The sequence below is a fragment of the Halichoerus grypus genome, chromosome 8 (assembly GCF_964656455.1).
Source record: "Halichoerus grypus chromosome 8, mHalGry1.hap1.1, whole genome shotgun sequence".
In the NCBI taxonomy this organism is placed as follows: Eukaryota; Metazoa; Chordata; class Mammalia; order Carnivora; family Phocidae; genus Halichoerus; species Halichoerus grypus.
The window spans coordinates 24,440,237-24,459,611 of NC_135719.1; the positions used below are offsets into that span (position 1 = coordinate 24,440,237).

General features: G+C 47.0%; 1 protein-coding gene across 4 annotated transcripts in view; it reads right to left on the minus strand.

Moving 5' to 3' along the window:
- Positions 1–19,375, minus strand: part of FAM169B (Protein) — a 272,894-nt gene that overhangs the window by 237,546 nt on the left and 15,973 nt on the right. For 3 of the 4 annotated variants that reach the window (XR_013450305.1, XM_078078940.1, XM_078078938.1), the window contains exons 2-3: positions 16,534–16,667; positions 13,221–13,320 (exon numbers count right to left, since the gene is read on the minus strand). Coding sequence is in view for 3 of the 4 variants with exons in the window: in XM_078078940.1 (XP_077935066.1) it covers positions 13,221–13,320; positions 16,534–16,667 (234 nt within the window). In the remaining variant the exon portion in view is untranslated. The remainder of the gene's footprint in view (positions 1–13,220; positions 13,321–16,533; positions 16,668–19,375) is intronic. The other variant, XM_078078939.1, reaches the window with a different exon arrangement.

Consider the following 19,375-nt stretch of genomic DNA (forward strand, 5'->3'; position numbering starts at 1 on the left):
TTTAGAGAGAACAGTTGGATTATGGCCAGGTAGGAGGAATTAGCCCTTTTGAAGTTAAAAAAAAAAAAAGGTCATTGGAGAAGCATCTCACTGCCTGGGTGTAGAGAATGGTTTCAGGTGAGGCTGGAGGCAGGGAGGACAATGGGAGGCTGCGGTGATCCAGACAAGAAGTGAGCAGGGGCTGACTGCAGAGCAGTCATGCTGGTGGGGAGCGAGATGCCCAGGGGAGGGAAAACATCCCTGGGTATCGGACTGGTCTAAGGCAGAAGAGACAGGGGAGGTTGGGGTGGCAGCCAGCTCTCGAGCCTGAGTGAAAAACACAGGTGCCTCCACCAGGAAGAAGGGAAGACCAAAAGATGGAGACGTGAAGGTTTCAGTTTTGAAATGCCTGTTAGAGAGATCGAGGTCAGGGCAGCCAGGAGGCAGCTGGATACACAGCCCGGAGCTGAGCAGAGACACAGAGAAGGTCCCTGCCCCCATACCATCCTGGGAACCAAAGACGGAAAGGGCTGACACACATACATCTTACCCCCTCGCACTAACCGCAAGTTGTTCACGTACTGGTCCCTGGTCTATACTTCTTCAATCACAACTGAAAGGGCTTTAAGTCCCCTGCTGCCCACCCCCCCGCCCCACCTTGATGGCTCCCCTGGACTCTAAGCTGACATCAATTGCCCCGTTACAAATCTAAGAAATATGTAGTTCGACAAAAAAAAAAAGAGCACAGTTAAACCAAAGTGACAGGCCATCTTCCCAAAAGCAAAATACACGTAGGGGGGGAAGAAAAAATTCTGAAAAGTTCTGGCAGAGGACAGCACATAAACACATTCCAAGGCATTGCATGACTTTTATGCAACATTGAGCGAGCCGGTCAATAATTTAAGGGGAGGAGAAAAATACGCAAGTTGACATAGCAACTGTCACATCACATTACTCGGGCTGCCATTTCCATACAGATGTCTTCCTTAAAGGAAAACACTTCCCCAGATGCCCCATGAACTCGGGCGCCTCTCTGCCATGGAGAAACATCTGGTTTGCAATATATTCGCAACAGGCTCCCTGTGGCTCTCAGGCCTTTGTTGCCTTAAGCAATTTTGTTTTCATGAGTCTAGATTTTAACTCAGGGAAGAGGGGCAAGATGGGGTGGCTGGATCCTGAGCTACAGCTGGACTGCAAGGTGTTGGAGCAGAAAGAAGCCCGCACCAAAGCTAGTGCATGGAGGAAAGGAATCTTAAAAATCACCAGGCTGGACCGACCAAGGCAAGTGCAGCGAGTTTCTCAGGCCCCAGGGAAGCAGAGAGAAGTGCAGACAGCCCACAGTGCACTGGTAAAACCCTCAGATGCCTCCCAGACGCACCCCTGCCCCCAGACAATGGCTCTATCTTTGGCGCTAGAAATATTTTCCTCAGACCTTCCCTGTTTCGCAAATACCATTAGTCCCTTGGTAAGAATGACATGTCTTTGTTTGCGGAATGCTGTTTTCCCCTACATTTAAATCCAACTCACAGTAAGTGCCATAAATTAACAGGGAATAAAGAAGAAAATCCCAAACAATAGCCAACATGTGTTCCCAAAACACGATGCTGTCGCTGTGCATAGTTCTTCAATCTGCATCCATCACTGCCCAAGGAAAATAGAACCCTCGGAGCCCCTCTGGCTTAAGTGAACTCTGGTCCTCCTGAACCTGGGGGTCGCCTTCACGGCTAGAAGGAACAGGTTTCTAAACTGAAGCTGCATTCCTGGCCAGAATTCTTTTCCCCCAAACTGTCAAACCCACTTACATGGTACTCTACCTGTGTGGAAGGTGGGAGGAGGGACCCGTCCTCAGCTGACGTTGACCTTTGCATTACCCAAAAGGCAAGCACAGACTCAAAACTCCCAGATCCAGGGCACCTGGGTGGCTCAGTTGGTTACGCATCTGCCTTTGGCTCAGGTCATGATCCTGGGGTTGGAGCCCTGCATCGGGCTCCCTGCTTGGCGAGGAGCCTGCTTCTCCCTCTCCCTCTGCTGGCTCCCCCTGCTTGTGTGCTCTCTCTCTGTGTCAAAGAAATAAATAAAATCTTCAAGGAAAAAAAACAAACGAACACCAAGACCCAACGTCCACACGATCATGGGAAGCTACACCAATGAGGAGCCTACTAACCAGGTGGTCCCTGGACACTAGGTTTCGTGAGTCTGTGGGGTCCTCACGCTTCAAAGCAGAAAAACTGCAATTACTTCTCCTCATGTTGAATTCAGATTTCACCAGGCCTGCAAGCCTCTCCTCCGCCCACCCCCCCCCCCCCCGCCCCATAGTAGCTTGCTTTTTACCGGACATACAGAAACCACCATTTTATTGGGTCAGATTGACAGGCTCATCCTGCTAAACAGAGCTGTGTTTAAGCCCCAACCATCCCCCACGCCAGGAGGCCAGGCCTCTCCCTTTAAGGCCCACTCAGGACAAGGAGCTGCCCTAGCTGGGTCTCTTTCTGGGGGTCAGAAATTCAAGGCACCCTTCCACCACCACCTTCGGGCCTTCCCTCCTTGACTCGTCCCCCAAAGTCTGGACAGCACGCTCAAGGGTGAGGAGCATCCCAGGTAGGGTTCCCCAATTCTGAAGGCCCCCGGGCAGCTCAGGGGCGCACCTCCCATCCCCGACTCCACACCCACCTGCCCCGAATGCAGCCCAGAGTCGGCCTGGACTCGGGCCCGGCGTGTCGCAATCCCACCCGGCCCACGACAGCCACCGGGAAGGCGGGCTCCGCAGCGGTTCCAGTTTCATCTGAATGTTTGCCTTGGCTCTTGCTGTCGCTGCAGGCCTAGAATGGGCATGCTTTTCCAGGAAAAAATCATCATTTTCTGATTCCCTGCTTGTTTTTCTCAGGGTGCACATGACATGCAATCACCAAAAACTGTAAATAAATTAGCAGCAATTTGAAGGATGAGTGTTATGCTTGGTCACAAAACGTCCTGGAAGCCAGCTAGGGGGATACATGTTCTAACCAGAGAAGTCAACATGTGGTAAAGACAGCAAACAGTCTCTCCTCCGGCTGCCTTCTCCGGAAGGATCCTGCTTTCTGTTTGTCAGCCTGGCCACCTCCCCTGCACACGTCTATCTGCCCTGCACAGGGAGCTAACGAGAATTTAGCCAACACCCTCCGGGAAGAGCCCCCGCCCCACCCCCCCGCCAAGAGCTGACCATCCACCTAAGATCAGCCATAGGAAATGACTGGAGAGATGAACAGCCACCAGGGACCAACTACAAAGTGATGTGCCCCACACTGAAGGTGAGCCCAGGGCCCAGGGCCCCACCCAGACTCCTCCCTCCAATTTGAGGTCCCACAGACACTTCGGACATGAGCTCAGCTTACCCTCGCCCCAAATTTTTCCTTCCAAATCACCCGACATTGTTGGCACCACCGCCAGCCCAGCTGCAACCCAAGCCATTCCCAGCCCTTCCTTCCCGCACCTGCAATCCACCCCCAATCCTGTCATTCCCACTGTTTCTCCAACCCTCCCCACCAGGCAAGCCCTCAGCATCCCTCCCCTGGGCGCTAAGCACCTCCCAAGGATTTGTTGGCTTCTCCTTCTATTCATCGTCCCTTCTGGTCATGCGTAAGGCATCTGCAAAGGGCTGAAGATCCAAACAGGACCCCCATGTCTCCAGCCCCAGAACCCACCCATCCTCCAGAGCATCACTAGTCATCTTTCTCTCCCTGCCCTCAGCATGGCCTCCCTGCAGCCAAGGGCCGGGGAGAAGGTTCTGTGAAAGGAAACTTCAAAATATTCAAAGAAGGGACTGGTGTGAGTCATGGTCAGACCCTCCAAGATGGGGAGCTGCTCGGAGTGGGTGGTGGGGGCCACCTTCCGGGTCCCCTGGGCCTCTGCAGGTACTCCTTCAGGTCCAGAGCCCCAGCCCTGTAGGGCAGAAGAGCAGCGTCTGTGATCATTGTGTGACCCCCAGTGAGCCCAAGTGCCCGGAGAGAGAACCAGAGGTCCCAGGAAATAGAGGAGAATTCCTGCCCCCTATTTTGACCGGATCGCCACTTCCCTACCAAGAACCAGGGTTGGCCCCTCCCTACACCCAGCAAGACCCAAATGACCCTTTATTCTGGAAATTCCTATAGCGCTGTGGCATTAGTTCTCCTTCATTTGACGTAATTATAAATTGCCATTTTTAATCAGCCTCTGGACATTCCTCCTCATCCTCTCTGATCATCTGACCACTGGGTTTTATATGAAAAAAAAAAAAAAAAAACCTGAACAGATAATTATCCGAAAAAGTGCTAGGAAAAAAAAAAAATCTGGCAAGTTTCCTAACATGGAAAACAGGTAGAGATCATCTAGGAAAATTACACATGTGGCCCAGAACTTTGCAGAGAGACCTCCCAAACAGAAAGGGTCAGAGGTTAAAAGAACAAGTATAGAGGATGGGCGGCCCTTCATAACCAAGGACAGGTCCCCAGGCCCAGCACAATCCTTTAAGATCACATGGGAAAGGCTGGAGCACTGAGTAAGTCTGGGCAGGCTGGGAAAATATTCAGGAAAATAGAGTGAGCAGCCTGGGGAGGCTGGCTCGATTCCAAGGGGAGAACCTGGAGGGAGGAACGCACCTTAGCCAGATGCTCTAATATTAGGTCACAGAGGACCATCTTCACTGGGAAGGTGGAGGGTCGCCAAATTAGGAGCAAGGCTGGCAACTGGAAATAGTGGAAAGGCAAGAGGGGGTGCATTAGCTACTTTCAGAGGAGCTCAAATCTCTAGACACAGTGAATTTATGTCCCAGGGGCCAGAAAGTCCTGCGAATGTGATCCTAAAGTTGTAACCCTTAATCTCTGAGAGCATGGGAGGCCAGAAAACCCCAGAATGAACCAGTGCTATCCTAGTGTGTAAGGGGAAGATGTAGATCTTGGAACCAATGCCTGGTTCCCCGAACATCCCCTCTTAATGAGAGTCTAGAGTGAATTATAAAAGATGGTACATAACGACCCTAGGAAACAAAGATTGGATTTAAAATCAGCAGAAATTCACCAAGACCAAAGAAGACACACTGGCCTCACTCCCTCTTCTGACAAGTGTTCCAGGCTAGTGTTAGGAAAATTATTAAACGTAAGTAATCTTAATTTCACTGGCCAGATTTCCCCCCATTCTTAATTTCAGGCATGCATTTCATAAAAGCTCTTTAAATTTCCTTGTGGATGAACTAGAGATGTATGCTAAATAGTGGTTTGGGTGTATGTTCAGTGGTATAATTGCTGCATGAGTTAAAAAAAAACAGCATTTTCGGGGGCGCCTGGATGGCTCAGTCGGTTAAGCAGCAGACTCTTGATCTCAGCTCATATCTTGATCTCAGGGTGGTGAGTTCAAGCCCCATGAGGGGCTTTATGCTGGGTGTGGAGCCTACTTAAAAACAAAAATAAAAACAGCATTTTTTTTTAATTACTTGGATTAAAAAATTAAGAATGCACACCTTCAGGGGCACCTAGCCAGCTCAGTCAGTGGAGCATGGGACTCTTGATCTCGGGATCGTGAGTTCAAGCCCCACGTTGGGGTGCAGAGATAACTTCAAAATAAAATAAATAAATAAACTTAAAATAAAAAAAGAAAGAATGCACACCTTCTGAAGGTTACATGACATTAACTTAACAACCAGAAGGAAGAGTTCCTCTAACTGGATACAGGGACTTACTCTTCCAACAAGCAAAGTTTTCTTAGATGTGACACCAAAACTACAAGCCACCAAACACAGATAAACTGAGCATAATAAAAATGTTAAACTTTTGTGCTTCTAAGGACACCATTAAGAAAGTAAAAGGACAACCCATAGAATAGGAGAAAATTTTTGAAAATCATGTATCTAATAAGGATCTTGTATCCAGAATATATAAAGAATTCCTACAACTCAAAAACCAGAACACAAATAATCCAATGTAAAAACGGGCAAAGAGTCTGAATAGATAGTTCTCCAGAGAAGATATAAAAATGTCCAGTAAACACTTGAAAAGATGTTCAACATCATTAGTCATCAGGGAAATGCAAATCAAAACCACAGTGACTCTAAAAAATAAAAATAAACATAAAATAAATAAAATTTTTTAAAAACCACAATGACTCCTTGACATTGGTCTTGGCAATGACTTTTTTGGATCTGACACCAAAAGCAAAGGCAACAAAAGCAAAATAAACAAGTGGGACTACATCAAACTGAAAAGCCTCTGCACAGCAAAGAAAACCATCAACAAAATGAAAAGGTGACCCACAAAACAGGAGGAAACATTTGCAAATCACGTATGTGATAAAGGGTTAGCTTTCAAAATATATAAAGAACTCCTACAACTCCACAGCAAAAACAAACAAACAAACAAATAAACAATCCGATTACAAAATGGGCATAAGATCCATGTGATACTGGGATTTATAATAAGGAATATATATAGTTGATCTTCATCCCCAGTTTCTGGCAGAGCTCCTAAAACCACTGCAATTTCTTAAGGGACAAAGGTGTCTCTTGTTATGTTAACAAGGTGACTTTTGGAGCTTCTAAGGACAGAGGTTGGTTGTCAGGAGAACCAGCCATGGGATTAGTCATGGGAACTTCCAGTCCACCACCTTTACCTCTGAGAAGAGGAGGAGGCTAGAGGTCAAATCAATTGCCAGTGGCCAATGATGTAACCTATCATGCCCATATCACGAAGGAGAGGGTTCAGAGAGCTTCCAGGCTGGTGAACATGAGGAGCTCCTCGCCCTTTCCCCAAACCTTGCCCTACACAATTCTTCCATCTGGCTGTTCTGAGTTAGATCCTTTGATATAAACCAGTAATGTAGTACGTCAAATGTTTCTTTGAGCTCTGTGAGCCGCTCTAGCAAACAAATCAAACTAAAGAAGTGGGAAACCGATTTATAGCCACGCGGTCTGAAGCACAGCTAACAACCTAGATGTTCAATTGGCATCTGAAGTTCAAAGAGAAGGTTGTGGGAACGTCCAATCTGTAGCCAGTTGGTCAGAAGTCAAAGTAGCAATCTGGGCTTGCAACTGGTGTCTGAAGGGGATGCGGAGAGTCTTGTAGAACTAAACCCTTACCCCTTGAGATCTGATGTAAGAAAGAGTTCATCTAACTGGATAGAAGGACTTACTCTTCCAGCAAGCAAAGTCTTCTTAGATATGACACCAAAAGCATAAACAACCAAACACAGATAAACTGATAGTAAAAATTTTAAACTTTTATGCTTCTAAGGACATATCTACCTCTACCCTGTCCCATCTACCTCTGGGTAGATAGTATCAGAATTGAGTTGAATGGTGTAACACCCATTCAGAATTCAACCCATTGAGTCGAATAGTGTAACACCCAGCTGGTATATGGAGAACTACTTGGTGTTGTGTGGGAAAACACCCCCTCCACACATTGGAAACTGAGTCTCAGAACACATGTAATATGAATAGACATTTTTCCAAGGAAGACACACACACGGCCAACAGGTACATGACAAAGTGTTCAATATCACTAACCATCAGGGAAATGCAAACCAAAATAATGAGACATCACCTCCTATCTGTTGGAATGGCTACTATCAAAAAGACAAGAAATAACAATGTGGAGGATATAGAGAAAAGGGAACCCTGTGCACAATTGGTGGGAACGTACATTGGGGCAGCCACTGTGGAAAAAAGTCTGGAGTGTCCTCGCAAAATGTCAAATAAAACTACCATATGATCCAGCAACTGCACTTCTGGGTATCTATCCGAAGGAAACAAAAACACTGACTAGAAAAGACAGACGCACATCTACCCACACAAAACCTTGTATATGAATTTCCACAGCACCATTATTCGTAATAGCCAAAAGACAGAAATGACCCAAATGCCCATCAACTGGTAAATGGAGAGACAAAATGCAGTATATCCATACAATGGAATAGTATAAAAATTAACCAAGTACTGAAACATCTACAACATGGACGATCCTTGAAAACATCATGCTAAGTGAAAGAAATCAGACAACCATTGCATGATTCCATTCGTACGAAAAATCCAGAATAGGCAAATTCAAAGAAACAGAATAGACTGCCCAAGGCTGAGGAGGAGAGGTGAGCAGAAGGAAGTGATACCTAAGGGGAGACACGTTGGTTTCCTTTAGAGATCGTGAAAATTACATGTGGTGATAAATGCACAATTCTGTGAATATACTAACAACCATTGAACGTTGAACTGTATGCTTTAAATGGGTAATTGTATGATATGTGAATTATGTAGTAACAAATCTGTTTATATGTATAACGGGAATAAAAGTAGTTTCTACTGTAAGTTCAAAACATCAACTCCACAAATTTGGGAGGATAGGGCCATGTCTTAATAATAAGTTTGTGTTTAAAAAGCCCAGAAGCCAGATATGCACGGTAATGAGCTGTCAGCTGGAGGCGAGTCAACCTTGGGTTGGTTCTACTGAAATGCCAAGGCACACTGAGGCTGAGTTAGGGGAAGCAGAATGTCCGAGGGGAGTGAGAAAAGCTCTCAGCCACCACTCACGTCTCCCTGTTCTTGAGCAAGCATTTCTCGGATGGTAATGTGCACCAGTTACCTGAGGATCTTGTTAAAGTATAGATTCTAACTCAGCAGGTCTGAGGGGGGCCCAAGCTCCTGCATTTCTAACAAGCTTCCCGGTGATGCCTTGCTGCTGGGCCATAGGCCAGACCACTGAGTAAAAAGAAAGGAAGCGGAAGCTCAGAGATGCTAAATAACCGAACCCAGGCCACCCCACTCACCAGGGACAGAGGACTTGAAGTCTGGTCTAATTGACTCCAAAACCCAGCTTCTTTCCATAGTAGCATCCATGACATGGGTCCTGGATGCCATGTTCCAGGAGAAGCCTAGATCTGAATGAAGAATCCAGGATGGCATGAGCTCTGGAGGCAACGTGACAGGAGGAGCAATTGAAGAACGAGGAACGCGTGACAGACACAGCAGCTGGCCCAAGCCTGGGAGTATCTGTCCTGTGGAGGAGCCATGCCTATAAGCTAGGACGGCCCCAGTGGGGGCACCAGGCCAGGCAGGAGACATATGGGCATATCAGTTTGGACTCCTTAAGAATGTTCTACTAGTCAGAGCTGTCCCAGAATAGAACAGGCCATTCCAGGATGCAGACGCCAGCGCTCCCCAGACCCCACCTTCCTCCTTCTGACAGAATCATACACCAGCCTTATTAGCCCTACCACAAAAGAGGCATCATTGGCTGTTACAAAAATAAATCTTAGACAAATCTTTCAGTTCTAGCTACAGGCTCTCAACAGGGAGACCTATTTTCTTTTTTTCCTTTGTTTTTAAGATGAACAAGGGTTAGATAAGCATCAAAGGCATATTCGTGGAAAAGGAAAACTTTTTCCTTGATATATTTAGGATTGAACTAAAATTCAAAAGATCATCCATCCTTTTTCTCCTTCTGGAATTCAATCGCACCACCGAAAATCATCTTGGAAAATACTGAATCTAATGATCGAAACAACCCTTTGAACATGAGCTTCCGGACCCCTGCATCCCTCCTCCAAAGCTAAACAGCCCCGGGTTCCTCAAGCCTTGTTCAAATGGTTTCAAGCCCTCTCATCGCCCCGTTCTTCTGCATGGATAAGTGCCAGTTTGCTTCCTAAGGGGCCTGAGCAGCACCAAAGAGAACAGAGCTGTAATTGCACTGGGGGATTATCTTCCATTAATGCAGTCCCAGGTCACGTCTGCTTTTCAGCAGCTCACTTCAATGCTGGGGCCCACTGTGCCTTCTGAGGATGAGAACTGCCATCGGAGTCTTTCTTTACCCAGGTGGCGTAGAGACACATCCTCCCTGGCTCATCCTTGATCATTGGTTGCTTGTGGATAGACTGTATGACCTTTATCCAATGAGGCAGTTTGGGATCAGTAGAAGGAACAACTCTCTTACTGTTAGGGCTCTTCAAAAACAGACTAACCTGGCCTATCATGGTATTGCCTTCCTATCCATGAGGTATGCAAGGAGAATTCATCAGGGAGGGAGTTCAGCTGCCAACTTTTGGCCCGCAGTGGACAAGAAGGCCTCCCACACTAAAATCCCATGCTTTTAGGGGCGCCTGGATGGCTCAGATGGATAAAGCCTTCAGCTCAGGTCATGATCCCAGGGTCCTGGGATTGAGCCCCACATCAGGCTCCCTGCTCAGGGGGGAGAGTCTGCTTCTCCCTCTGCCTGCCGCTCCCCACTTGTGCTCTCTCTCTCTCTCTCTGTCAAGTAAATAAAATCTTAAAAAAAAAAAAAATCCCATGCTTCTATAACACAACACCCGAAGACGAAGGAAAATCAAGGAAAGGTGCTCCATGATGGAATAATTCTGCTAGGGTCGTGACTACTCTCTGCCCGGGAGGCTCCAGAGCATCAGATGTTCTGCCACAAATCACTTCATTCCCCCAAACACTCTATGAAGTGGGATGTCCCATTTTGCAAATGACCAACTGGCTTGGACCAAATCACTTTTCTGGGTCCCCCTGTCAGGTGGCAGAACCAGGGTGCCAAAGTAGTTGTCTCGGACACCGAAGTCCAGGTTCATCCTATTCTATTCTGCAAATCGCAGGAAATGAGAAAGGCAAAAGGCCATCAACTGATGGGAATCTGGAATGCTAGGGTAAGCAGTTTTGATTTAATGCAGGAAATAGAAAAAAGACCACAGCTTTTTTTGATAAGGAGTCTTTTTTTTATCTCTGTAAACATTTAACATCCGTTAATAATTTAAAAATAGGAGGAATAACAAAACAAGGAGGGAGAAATGAAAGAGAAGGCCCTTGAGAGGTACAGAGGTAACTAAAAAATGGGGGGGTCCTCAGCAGCCTTGGTGATAAACCAGCCTCTGACCAGAGAAACAGTCCAGACTGAACCCCTCAGGGATGAAGACACGTGCTTCCCACACCACCTTTCTGGAAAGTGCATCCCCAGCTTCTTCAAGGGGGAAGCTGGAGGGCCTCATTACTTACATCCTAACAGCAGCCTGTCATGAGCATTAACTGCTTGCCCCCTTGGGAATTCAGAACTCCAGGATGGTCTTCCTTTGCTCACGGGGTTATCTCGAAAGGTTGTGATGGACTCAACCAGCTTCTCAATAATTAACTCATACACAGACGGGGCTTACCAAACAGCGCCAGATCCTTTTAGATTCCATCTAACCACACACACACACAAACACACACCCGGCCTTCCCAGATACAACCGTTCCAGCAGAATTACAAAGGAACCAGGGACAGTAGGATCAACGGTCACCACTGAGCACGCGGGTGAAGAGGGTCTAGGGATACCATCAGCTGCTTCTGAGTCCATATGTTTCAAGCCACGGGAGGTGCATTTATGCAATTGTGTCGGCTTCTCAATACCAGATTAAAGAGCATGAGGTATGGATTACACCTGCGCGGTTTTTGGAACTCGTTCAAAATTTCAGCGAGCACCACAGAGCCCCAGCCGGTAGGAAAACATGCGAAAACTTGATTTAAAGCGCTATGATACATAAGGAAAGGTCCGGAGCGAGATGGCTTGGAGCTTATGAATATTTATTACAATGCATTCTTGAAAACAACCAAAAAATTAAGTACAGTATAAATAGGAAACAGATTTAGGACTCAGTCATATGTTTACATTATGCAAATGATAGTTAAAGACCTACAACCAGGATGTTGTTAAATGCCAAAAAAAGGCAGGGGGCGAAGCGCTGCTGCTATTTGGACATTTTCTTAGAATCGGCAAATGATATTTTGAGTTCTTTGACAATCTGTTCACTGAGGAGTGCCTGTGGGCACATCTTGTCACTTTCCCTAACCTGGTGGGGGAGTCCCAAATTCAAGGTAAAGGCGCAGGCCTGGGGTTTTCACGGCCCCCCTTTGTTCACGGCAGGCAAGGCTTTGTGGGGCAGAAACGGGAGTGGTCCCAAACCGTGACCCTAAAGCTCTCACACACAGCTCAGCCAACCCTCAGCCTCGGAGCAATGAAGGGGCTTTGCCAACACGCCAAAAACTCCCAGACAGCTAGCTAAGCGCACTCGTGTCTCCAGATTAATAAGAAAAGAAGCATAGTAATGTATGGGGATTAACATAACAATAAAAAAATTTTTTTAAAAAATAAATAAAAATAAAATAAAATAAAATGAAAAAAAAAAAAAGAAAGAAAAGAAACATAAACAACAGTCTTTGTGCTGAATAACTTTCTCCAATCAAGGATGTCACCTTGGGCTTTGTGACACCAATCAGGCAGAGCATCCTCTGAGTACAAACCCCTGGATAGACACGCAGGGTGAAAGGCGAAGGTCTGTCTCCAGTGGGGCTGGAGAGCCGAAGGAAGCCCCCTTTGCAAATTATAGTGAAAGACCTCTAACCCCAAACTTTCACCAGATCCCATATCGTTTAAGGAGGGCTGACTGATGAAGGGTTGGTTTGGTTTTTTAACTTCTTAGGAGGAAAGCAATAAATACACGTTCATGGAAGGAAATCCATAAAACACAGAAAAATAGAATCAAGAAGAAAATTTCTAAAATAGAACTGAATTTCAATTGGGACCCCCTCAAAGTCAGAGACTTCAAAGGTGCTTTGCTTACAGCTCATGGGTGCTCTGGGCCCCAGGTGGAGGGATGGGCTGCAAGCCTTCTCCCCTCCCCCATCGTGCTGCCCACGGCCAACAGCCCCAGATCCCTGCCTCGTACACAACTCAGCACTCACTCCAAGGAGCTGAAATCAGTCACAAATGGTCTCTTCATAATGCGGAGGAAGAATAAATGAGTTACAGATTACATAAACTTCCCCACCAGAAACAAAACCCCACCCAATCATCACCTTGCAAAATCCCCTCCCGTGCACCAGCTGTGTGGCCCCGGGCAAACTGACCATCAGAGGCCTCATGCTGCAGAGGGCGGGGAGACTCTCCAACAAAGGAGCTCCACCCTGTGCACGCACCCCCTACAGATTATTAACAAGAACCGCAAGTGCTACCCTCAAAAGCAGCTCAGGATACAGCCATCGTGGATGAGAGGGAGTCCAGTGTCTTAATACAAAAACCCACATGTGTGTGAATAAACACAAATAATGCGCTAGTTTTCAGCTGTCTAAACGCTGAAAATACATCCCTCCTGCTTTGATATTCATCTAGGTCCAGCCTCAGAGTCCAGCCATCATTTCCGACATAGTTCTTTCCATTAGTTGTAAACAATAAAATCACAATCCCTGTGTTTTAAATCCATTAGTAACTACCAACCTGTCTTCGTGTCCTGGGGATTAACCAAGACTAATATTTTATGTTGAGGTTCGTCACGGTGCACAGTGCAAAAGCAAACAGACGAAGCTTCAAGTTTAACCTGAAAAAAATAACAAAATCGCCATTTTGTTCTGTCATCAAAGTAAGGGCACAGGAAATTACTTACCAATTAATTAGTGCAGTATTCACTGGAAGAACACTGTTGCACGGAGGTTAATTTGACAGGATGGAAGCAATGTAAAAATGGAGACCTTACCCACTCTGAGCTAAACACAAGTGGGATGGAACAAAGGCCCTTCCTCTGTCTCCCACCCGGCCAACCGTCCCCGTCCCTCATTTACCTGCCCATCCATCCAAGTACCGATTAAACACCCACTCAGCGGATACCCTTCCAGCCTTTGCCGTCCATATGCTTCGGGCCCCCTCAGGCTTCCACACCCTGATCCCTCCCCTTGGGGCCTCAGCCTACAAAAGCTGATGGCCACACCCCCACCTCAGGCCTCCACCTGCCAGGCCACTCCATGGAAACAGCCTGAACAAGCCTGTGTCCACCCCCACCCCCATGCCATTCAGGCTGCCTGCTGGCCTGCCTCAGGTCTCTCTGCAAGGGGTCTCAATAAACCCATCACCCCCTGTGGGTCCTGCAGGCTCTGCTCTGGCTCTGGGGCAGCCCAAGGGTAGAGAACCTCTGCTGTGAGAGAGAGAGAGAGAGAACAGCGCTGGTGCCCATCTGCTTATGAACAAGAGGAACACCAAGCCGTGTGTGGGGGCCTCTAATGCTGGGACCCTCCCAGAGCCTTCTGGAAAGCGCCAGTATCCCAACCCTCTCTGTGGCCATCGGACGCATTGCTCCCAGCTCCCAAAGCAAAAGGTCAACATGTTCCATTAGCGAAGTCTGTGTTGAAAACCGAGGAGAGCATAAGAAAATGAAAAGAGAAGATGTCGGCTGAGCTAGGCAGGCAGCTCACCTGTAAAAGTTTATAGCAGGCCTCCATGTTTTGAGAGAACTGTTTCCTAACAAATTCTGAGAGCCGCAAACATTTGGGTAGCCCCCTGTCTTCAAGTCACGTGCAGGGAGAGTCTCCGAGCTGGCCCTCCCCTCCCGCGGTGGTTATGTGAAGCACAGTTCACCCACCAGAGGGCTGTTAGAGGCCATTAAAATCATGTACAGATGCGCCAGGCTGGCTCAGTTTGGGGGGGAGCATGGAACCCTTGATATCGGGGTTGTGAGTTCAAGCCCCACGTCGGATGCAGAGATTCCTTAAAAATAAAATCTTTTAAAAAAAATGTACAAAGCATTGTATCGACATGGAAAGATGTTTATTACAGACCGGACTGTACTGTGAGAGAGACCTGAATGTTTAAAAAGTATATGCAGAAATAAAAATCATGGAAACATGTCAAAATGTTCACAGCAGTTAACTGTGATGTTTTTTTCATATTCTCTGTCCCTGGTGATAGTTCCTAAATATTATACAACGAGCATACCCTGGTTTACTGCCAGAAAAATCAATAAGTATTATTGTATTTTAAATGTGATAGGGCAGTTTCAAGACTGGAAACAGTTAATTAGGACTTTTCCGAGAACCAGAGCAATGTGGTGTGATATATCCTCAAACCACCTTCTCATCTTTCTTTTCGTTTGGAAAAATTTCTCAGGATTCCAAAAGAAAAGTTAAATTTGCTAAAAGCAATGAGGAAGTCTGATACTACCCCAAATGAGACTATTTCAACTGCTAAGTGATAGGGCGTGTCTACCATTTCTTAAGGAAATGCCAAAATGGTAGGAAAACAATTGAAAATATTCTCATGAAAATTTATAAAGTCCTTTCAGCATTCCTATCACATAAAAACAACTTATTTTTAAGGGCTGTCCTATTTTATTATGTTTTTGCTAATAACACTAAAATTACTCATTCACTGCACATACTTACATAGTAGGTTTTTTTTTTTTTTAAGTAATGTAATCTCAGAAATAAGGGTGAAATGAAAACAGAGGACTGAAAGGGCATCGTAGAGTCCTTCAGAGCTCTCGGATTTCACCCGCTTCTCAAGTTACACCTAGCCTTCCCCACACTCCATCCCACCCTGCAGCCCACAGCCCCTGGCTCCCCCAAAGAATTAGCAACCCTAACCCTAACGGAGAGCTTGCTTCCTTTTTCGGCATGACTGCCACTAGGGGGCGCTGAAGGCGTGTGAGTGCTGGGACCTCAGTCCGCAGCTCCACAATGTAGAATCACCCAGGGGATTCTTCTAGGATTTGATTATGAACTAGCATCTCCAAAGTCTCAAGGAAGCCACAACTATATAAGCTGCACAAGCCACTGTTCTAATGAACTCTGGAACAACTTCAGTACAGTGAAATAAAACTCTACTATCCTGGACAGACAGCAATGATATCATCTGGTACGAGTAAAATCTTCTACATACAAAACAAGAAAATCTTGTCTCTTTGAACAGATCAGACTTAAATCTGAAAGAAAGGTGACCGACTGAGGTACAACCCAAGATTCACATATTCTTTTCACTTACTGCATGAGAAAAAACGTTCTTCAAAATAACGCATTTTTAAAAATTTCACCCACAGTACCACCGTCCTAACAAACGGTTTTCATTTCTCTCTGTTCTCTCCCAATCCTTAGCCAAAAGGCTATCAGTTCTAAAAATCACATTGATGTAACCAAATTCCAATTGACAAAACTTCATTCCAAACCACAAAATTTTAAAACTGAGCCAAACTTTAGAGACCAAAGAGCAACCAAGCCCCTCATTTTACACATGGGGAAACTGAGGCCCAACCAAGCATTACGTAAACACAGGGTCTCATTTAGTCCTTGTAATAACAATACAAGGTAAGTTCTGGGGGGTTTTTTGGTTTTTTGGTTTTTTTCCAAATAGGCTCCACACCCAACGTGGGGCTTGAACCCACAACCCTGAGATCAAGAGTCCCATGCTCTCCCGACAGTTACCCAGGCACCCCGGTAAGCTCTGTTATTGTCCCAATTTTAGATATGAGAACACCAACACCAGAAAAGTTAAGACACTTGCTCAAGGTCACACAGCTAGTAAGCGATAGATGTGGGATTCATAGCAGACTGTCTCACTCACCACCTTGCATGACCGGACTTACCCTCAGGACTCCAGAATGCCATTCTAGAATTCCTTCTGCTTCTCAAAGTGCAATTATTCTAGTATTCACTCCAGAAGTAGTTGTTGTTTTTAAATCTATAATACTCTTTCTAGTACTAACGTTCTACTTTCTAGTAAGTTAGATTTTACAGAGCTCTCTACCAACAAGGAAGACCACACATACCTGCTCCCCCGTAGGAAGAGAGAAAAGCTCTACTGAGGGCTGCATCCCTTCCCTAAGCGTGGCATAATAAGCCAGGGCTGCTTCCCGATGCCTTTCAGGGTCTTCTTCCAAAATATCCACTGGGTAAACGCCTGCTAGGGGAAAAAAGACAGCAAGAAATGACATTAGTTTTATTCTTTTGTTAAAGGGGAAGTCCCTCATTTCCGAAGTGTTTTTTTTTTTTTTTTAAGCATACAAGTAACACTTGCCGTAAAAATCATGTTCCCCTATTTTTTTCAAGGTTTTTTTTTTTTAAGATTTTATTTATTTGAGAGAGAGAGAGTGAGAGCACGAGCACGGGGAGGGGTAGAAGGAAAGGGAGAAGCAGACTCCCCTGATGAGCAGGGAGCCCGATGCAGGGCTCCATCCCAGGACCCCGGGATCATGACCTGAGCCAAAGGCAGATGCTTAACCCACTGAGCCACCCGGGAGCCCCGTTTCCCTTTTTTTTTTTAATGAAAAAATAGTTCTGCATCAGGTGCCAAAAGAAAATAGAAGACATTCCCAATGGCAGGGTTGGCAGCGACCCCTGGGAGATAGGAAGTTCTACCTGTCCCCCCGCCTTAGGATGCTACAGAAACTTCCTTGCATACACCAAACCACCAAATGGTTTCCCAGGTATCTTCCCGGAGGGAAGCCCCAGCAGCTACGTGCACAGGCAGGGACCTGGAGAGCCCACACTAGCTGGTGAGAACCTTGATAACTGTGACAAAATCCAGCTTGAGTTACGATTTTGCCAGCCTCCATATTCGCTGTGCAGGTTGATGAGATCTGCCAACTCGTCTCCTCGTGCTGGGCTACGGTTATGTAGAGAGTTAAAAGGTACTTGTTGGTAGGAACTGCAAACGTGTCCATACACAGGGAGACTACTGTACATATTCATTTGCACGTTTCCCCCTGGCTCTTCCTCAGTGTCTCTTTCTTGTCCTCACACTTGTAGAGGAAAATTATATCCTCGAAGAATCATCCAAATTGATAGCATCCACTTCAGCTCAGAAGCAGTGGTTAGTTTTCCCCTGAGATGCTGGCCGGCCTCAGGCTGGCATGTCCCCAAGTGGGAGAGGGTTCTGCGGCCCCCTCTTTTCTGTGGATCCTGCCTCTGATTCGGCTCTGGGCCTCCTATGGGGGGAGGCTGCCGAAACGGCCACTTGATCCTCCCCGTCCTCCACCTCCTCAAGACAGATAAGCCTTCACTCACAGAAATAGTGGCTTCCCACTTTTCTGAGTTTCCATTCCTTCCTGCCAGCCACTTTTCAGGAAAGAGAGGCTGTTGTTAGCGGCAAAAGGGTTCAAGTCTCCAGTCTAAGGAGTTTGCCCGTGTGAGTGTTACCGCCATGGACGAGTTACTGGGGGAAATGTTCAAGGAAAAGGGAGGACGCCCAGAGCGGCTGCGGACAAGAACCCCACCTATGCATAAGCCCACCTCCTGCCCTGGGCTTGACACACTGAACGTGTCGTGGGCACACACACAGAGTGACAAATCGTGAGCAAATACATTCTCCCACTACTCAATTTTTTTAAAAGTATTTGAGGCTAAAATGTGTCCCAAAAAATGACAACTGTAAATGCACAGATACAAAGGTTTCAAATAAAGACGAAGAATTAACAGTCCTCTTGATGACAATGAAATAAGTCAATGATGGACTCTGGGCTCTCTCCCTCTATAAAGGGCTGTGCGTCCGTATAGGCAACATATTCTGCTGCGAAAGGCACACGCTTGTAGACACCCACGTACGCGCACAGCCGAAGAAGCCCAGACCCCTCCCCATGCGCCCAGAAGCTCCCCGCAACTGAGAGGACAGAGCCCCGGGCTAAAACTCTAGGCCCCTCCCCCTACTCCTTACTGGGCCTTCCAAGCCTAGAGCGTAGGGGCTGGATGGATCCAGGCTGGAATCCTGGCTCCTAACTCAGGGTCCACTTCAAACCTGTCACCAAGACCAGCCTGCCTCACCTCTCTCCATGCTCGTCCTTAGTCCTGACGCTCAGCTGCTCACAACAGCCTCTAGCCTCACCCCTCCTGCTTGTCCACCCTCCATAGCCACCAACCAAAATAACCCAGCTGGGTTCCCTGGGGCCGAGGTGAAGCAGGATGCTGAGTACTCCCCACCCCATATCTTAATGAGTTAGCTTCACCCCCATTTGCAGATGAGGAAACCAAGGCCAAGAGGAGAATGCTTGGCTAGTCAGCAGCAGGTCTGACTGAGCTCAGGATCTGTGCAAAACACTCAGATTATGTGAGCGACCCAGCCCAGAAGGCCCTTAGAATTCCACGCCCCCTCCCCCTCACAGCACCCAAGAGGCTCTTATGCCCCCGCTCCTCACTCCTTCTATCTTGACATCCTCAAGGCCCATCTCAGACACCAGCACTCCTAGAAGCCCTCCTGGAGCCCCAAAAGGCAAGGGCTCGGGGGGCCACTGAGTCCTATGTTCGAATCCCAGCTCAGTTTAGGATGGGAATGAATCCACATTTGCCGCCTCCCACTCCCTCAGGGCCGCACACACAGGAACTCGGTGGGCAAGAGAGGCAGCCTGACCCCACTCTCTCCCAACCCAGGAACACGGAGTGCTCCTCAGAGCACCTTGTGTGCTTGCCTGTCTCCTCTCCCACCCTGCCACGGAAGACCCCTCCCCAGGCCTTTCCCACACTGAGCACTTAGGAAATTTGGGTGGGTGGTTAGCTGGGCTCTTCTTTCAAACTGCTATTCATTCTTCTAGAAAGTCAAGTGGCTTCCCACAGGTATGAAAAAAAGACTGTGCACATTCAAATAAATTAAGAAGATCAAACGGGAAAGAGGGTTGCTTC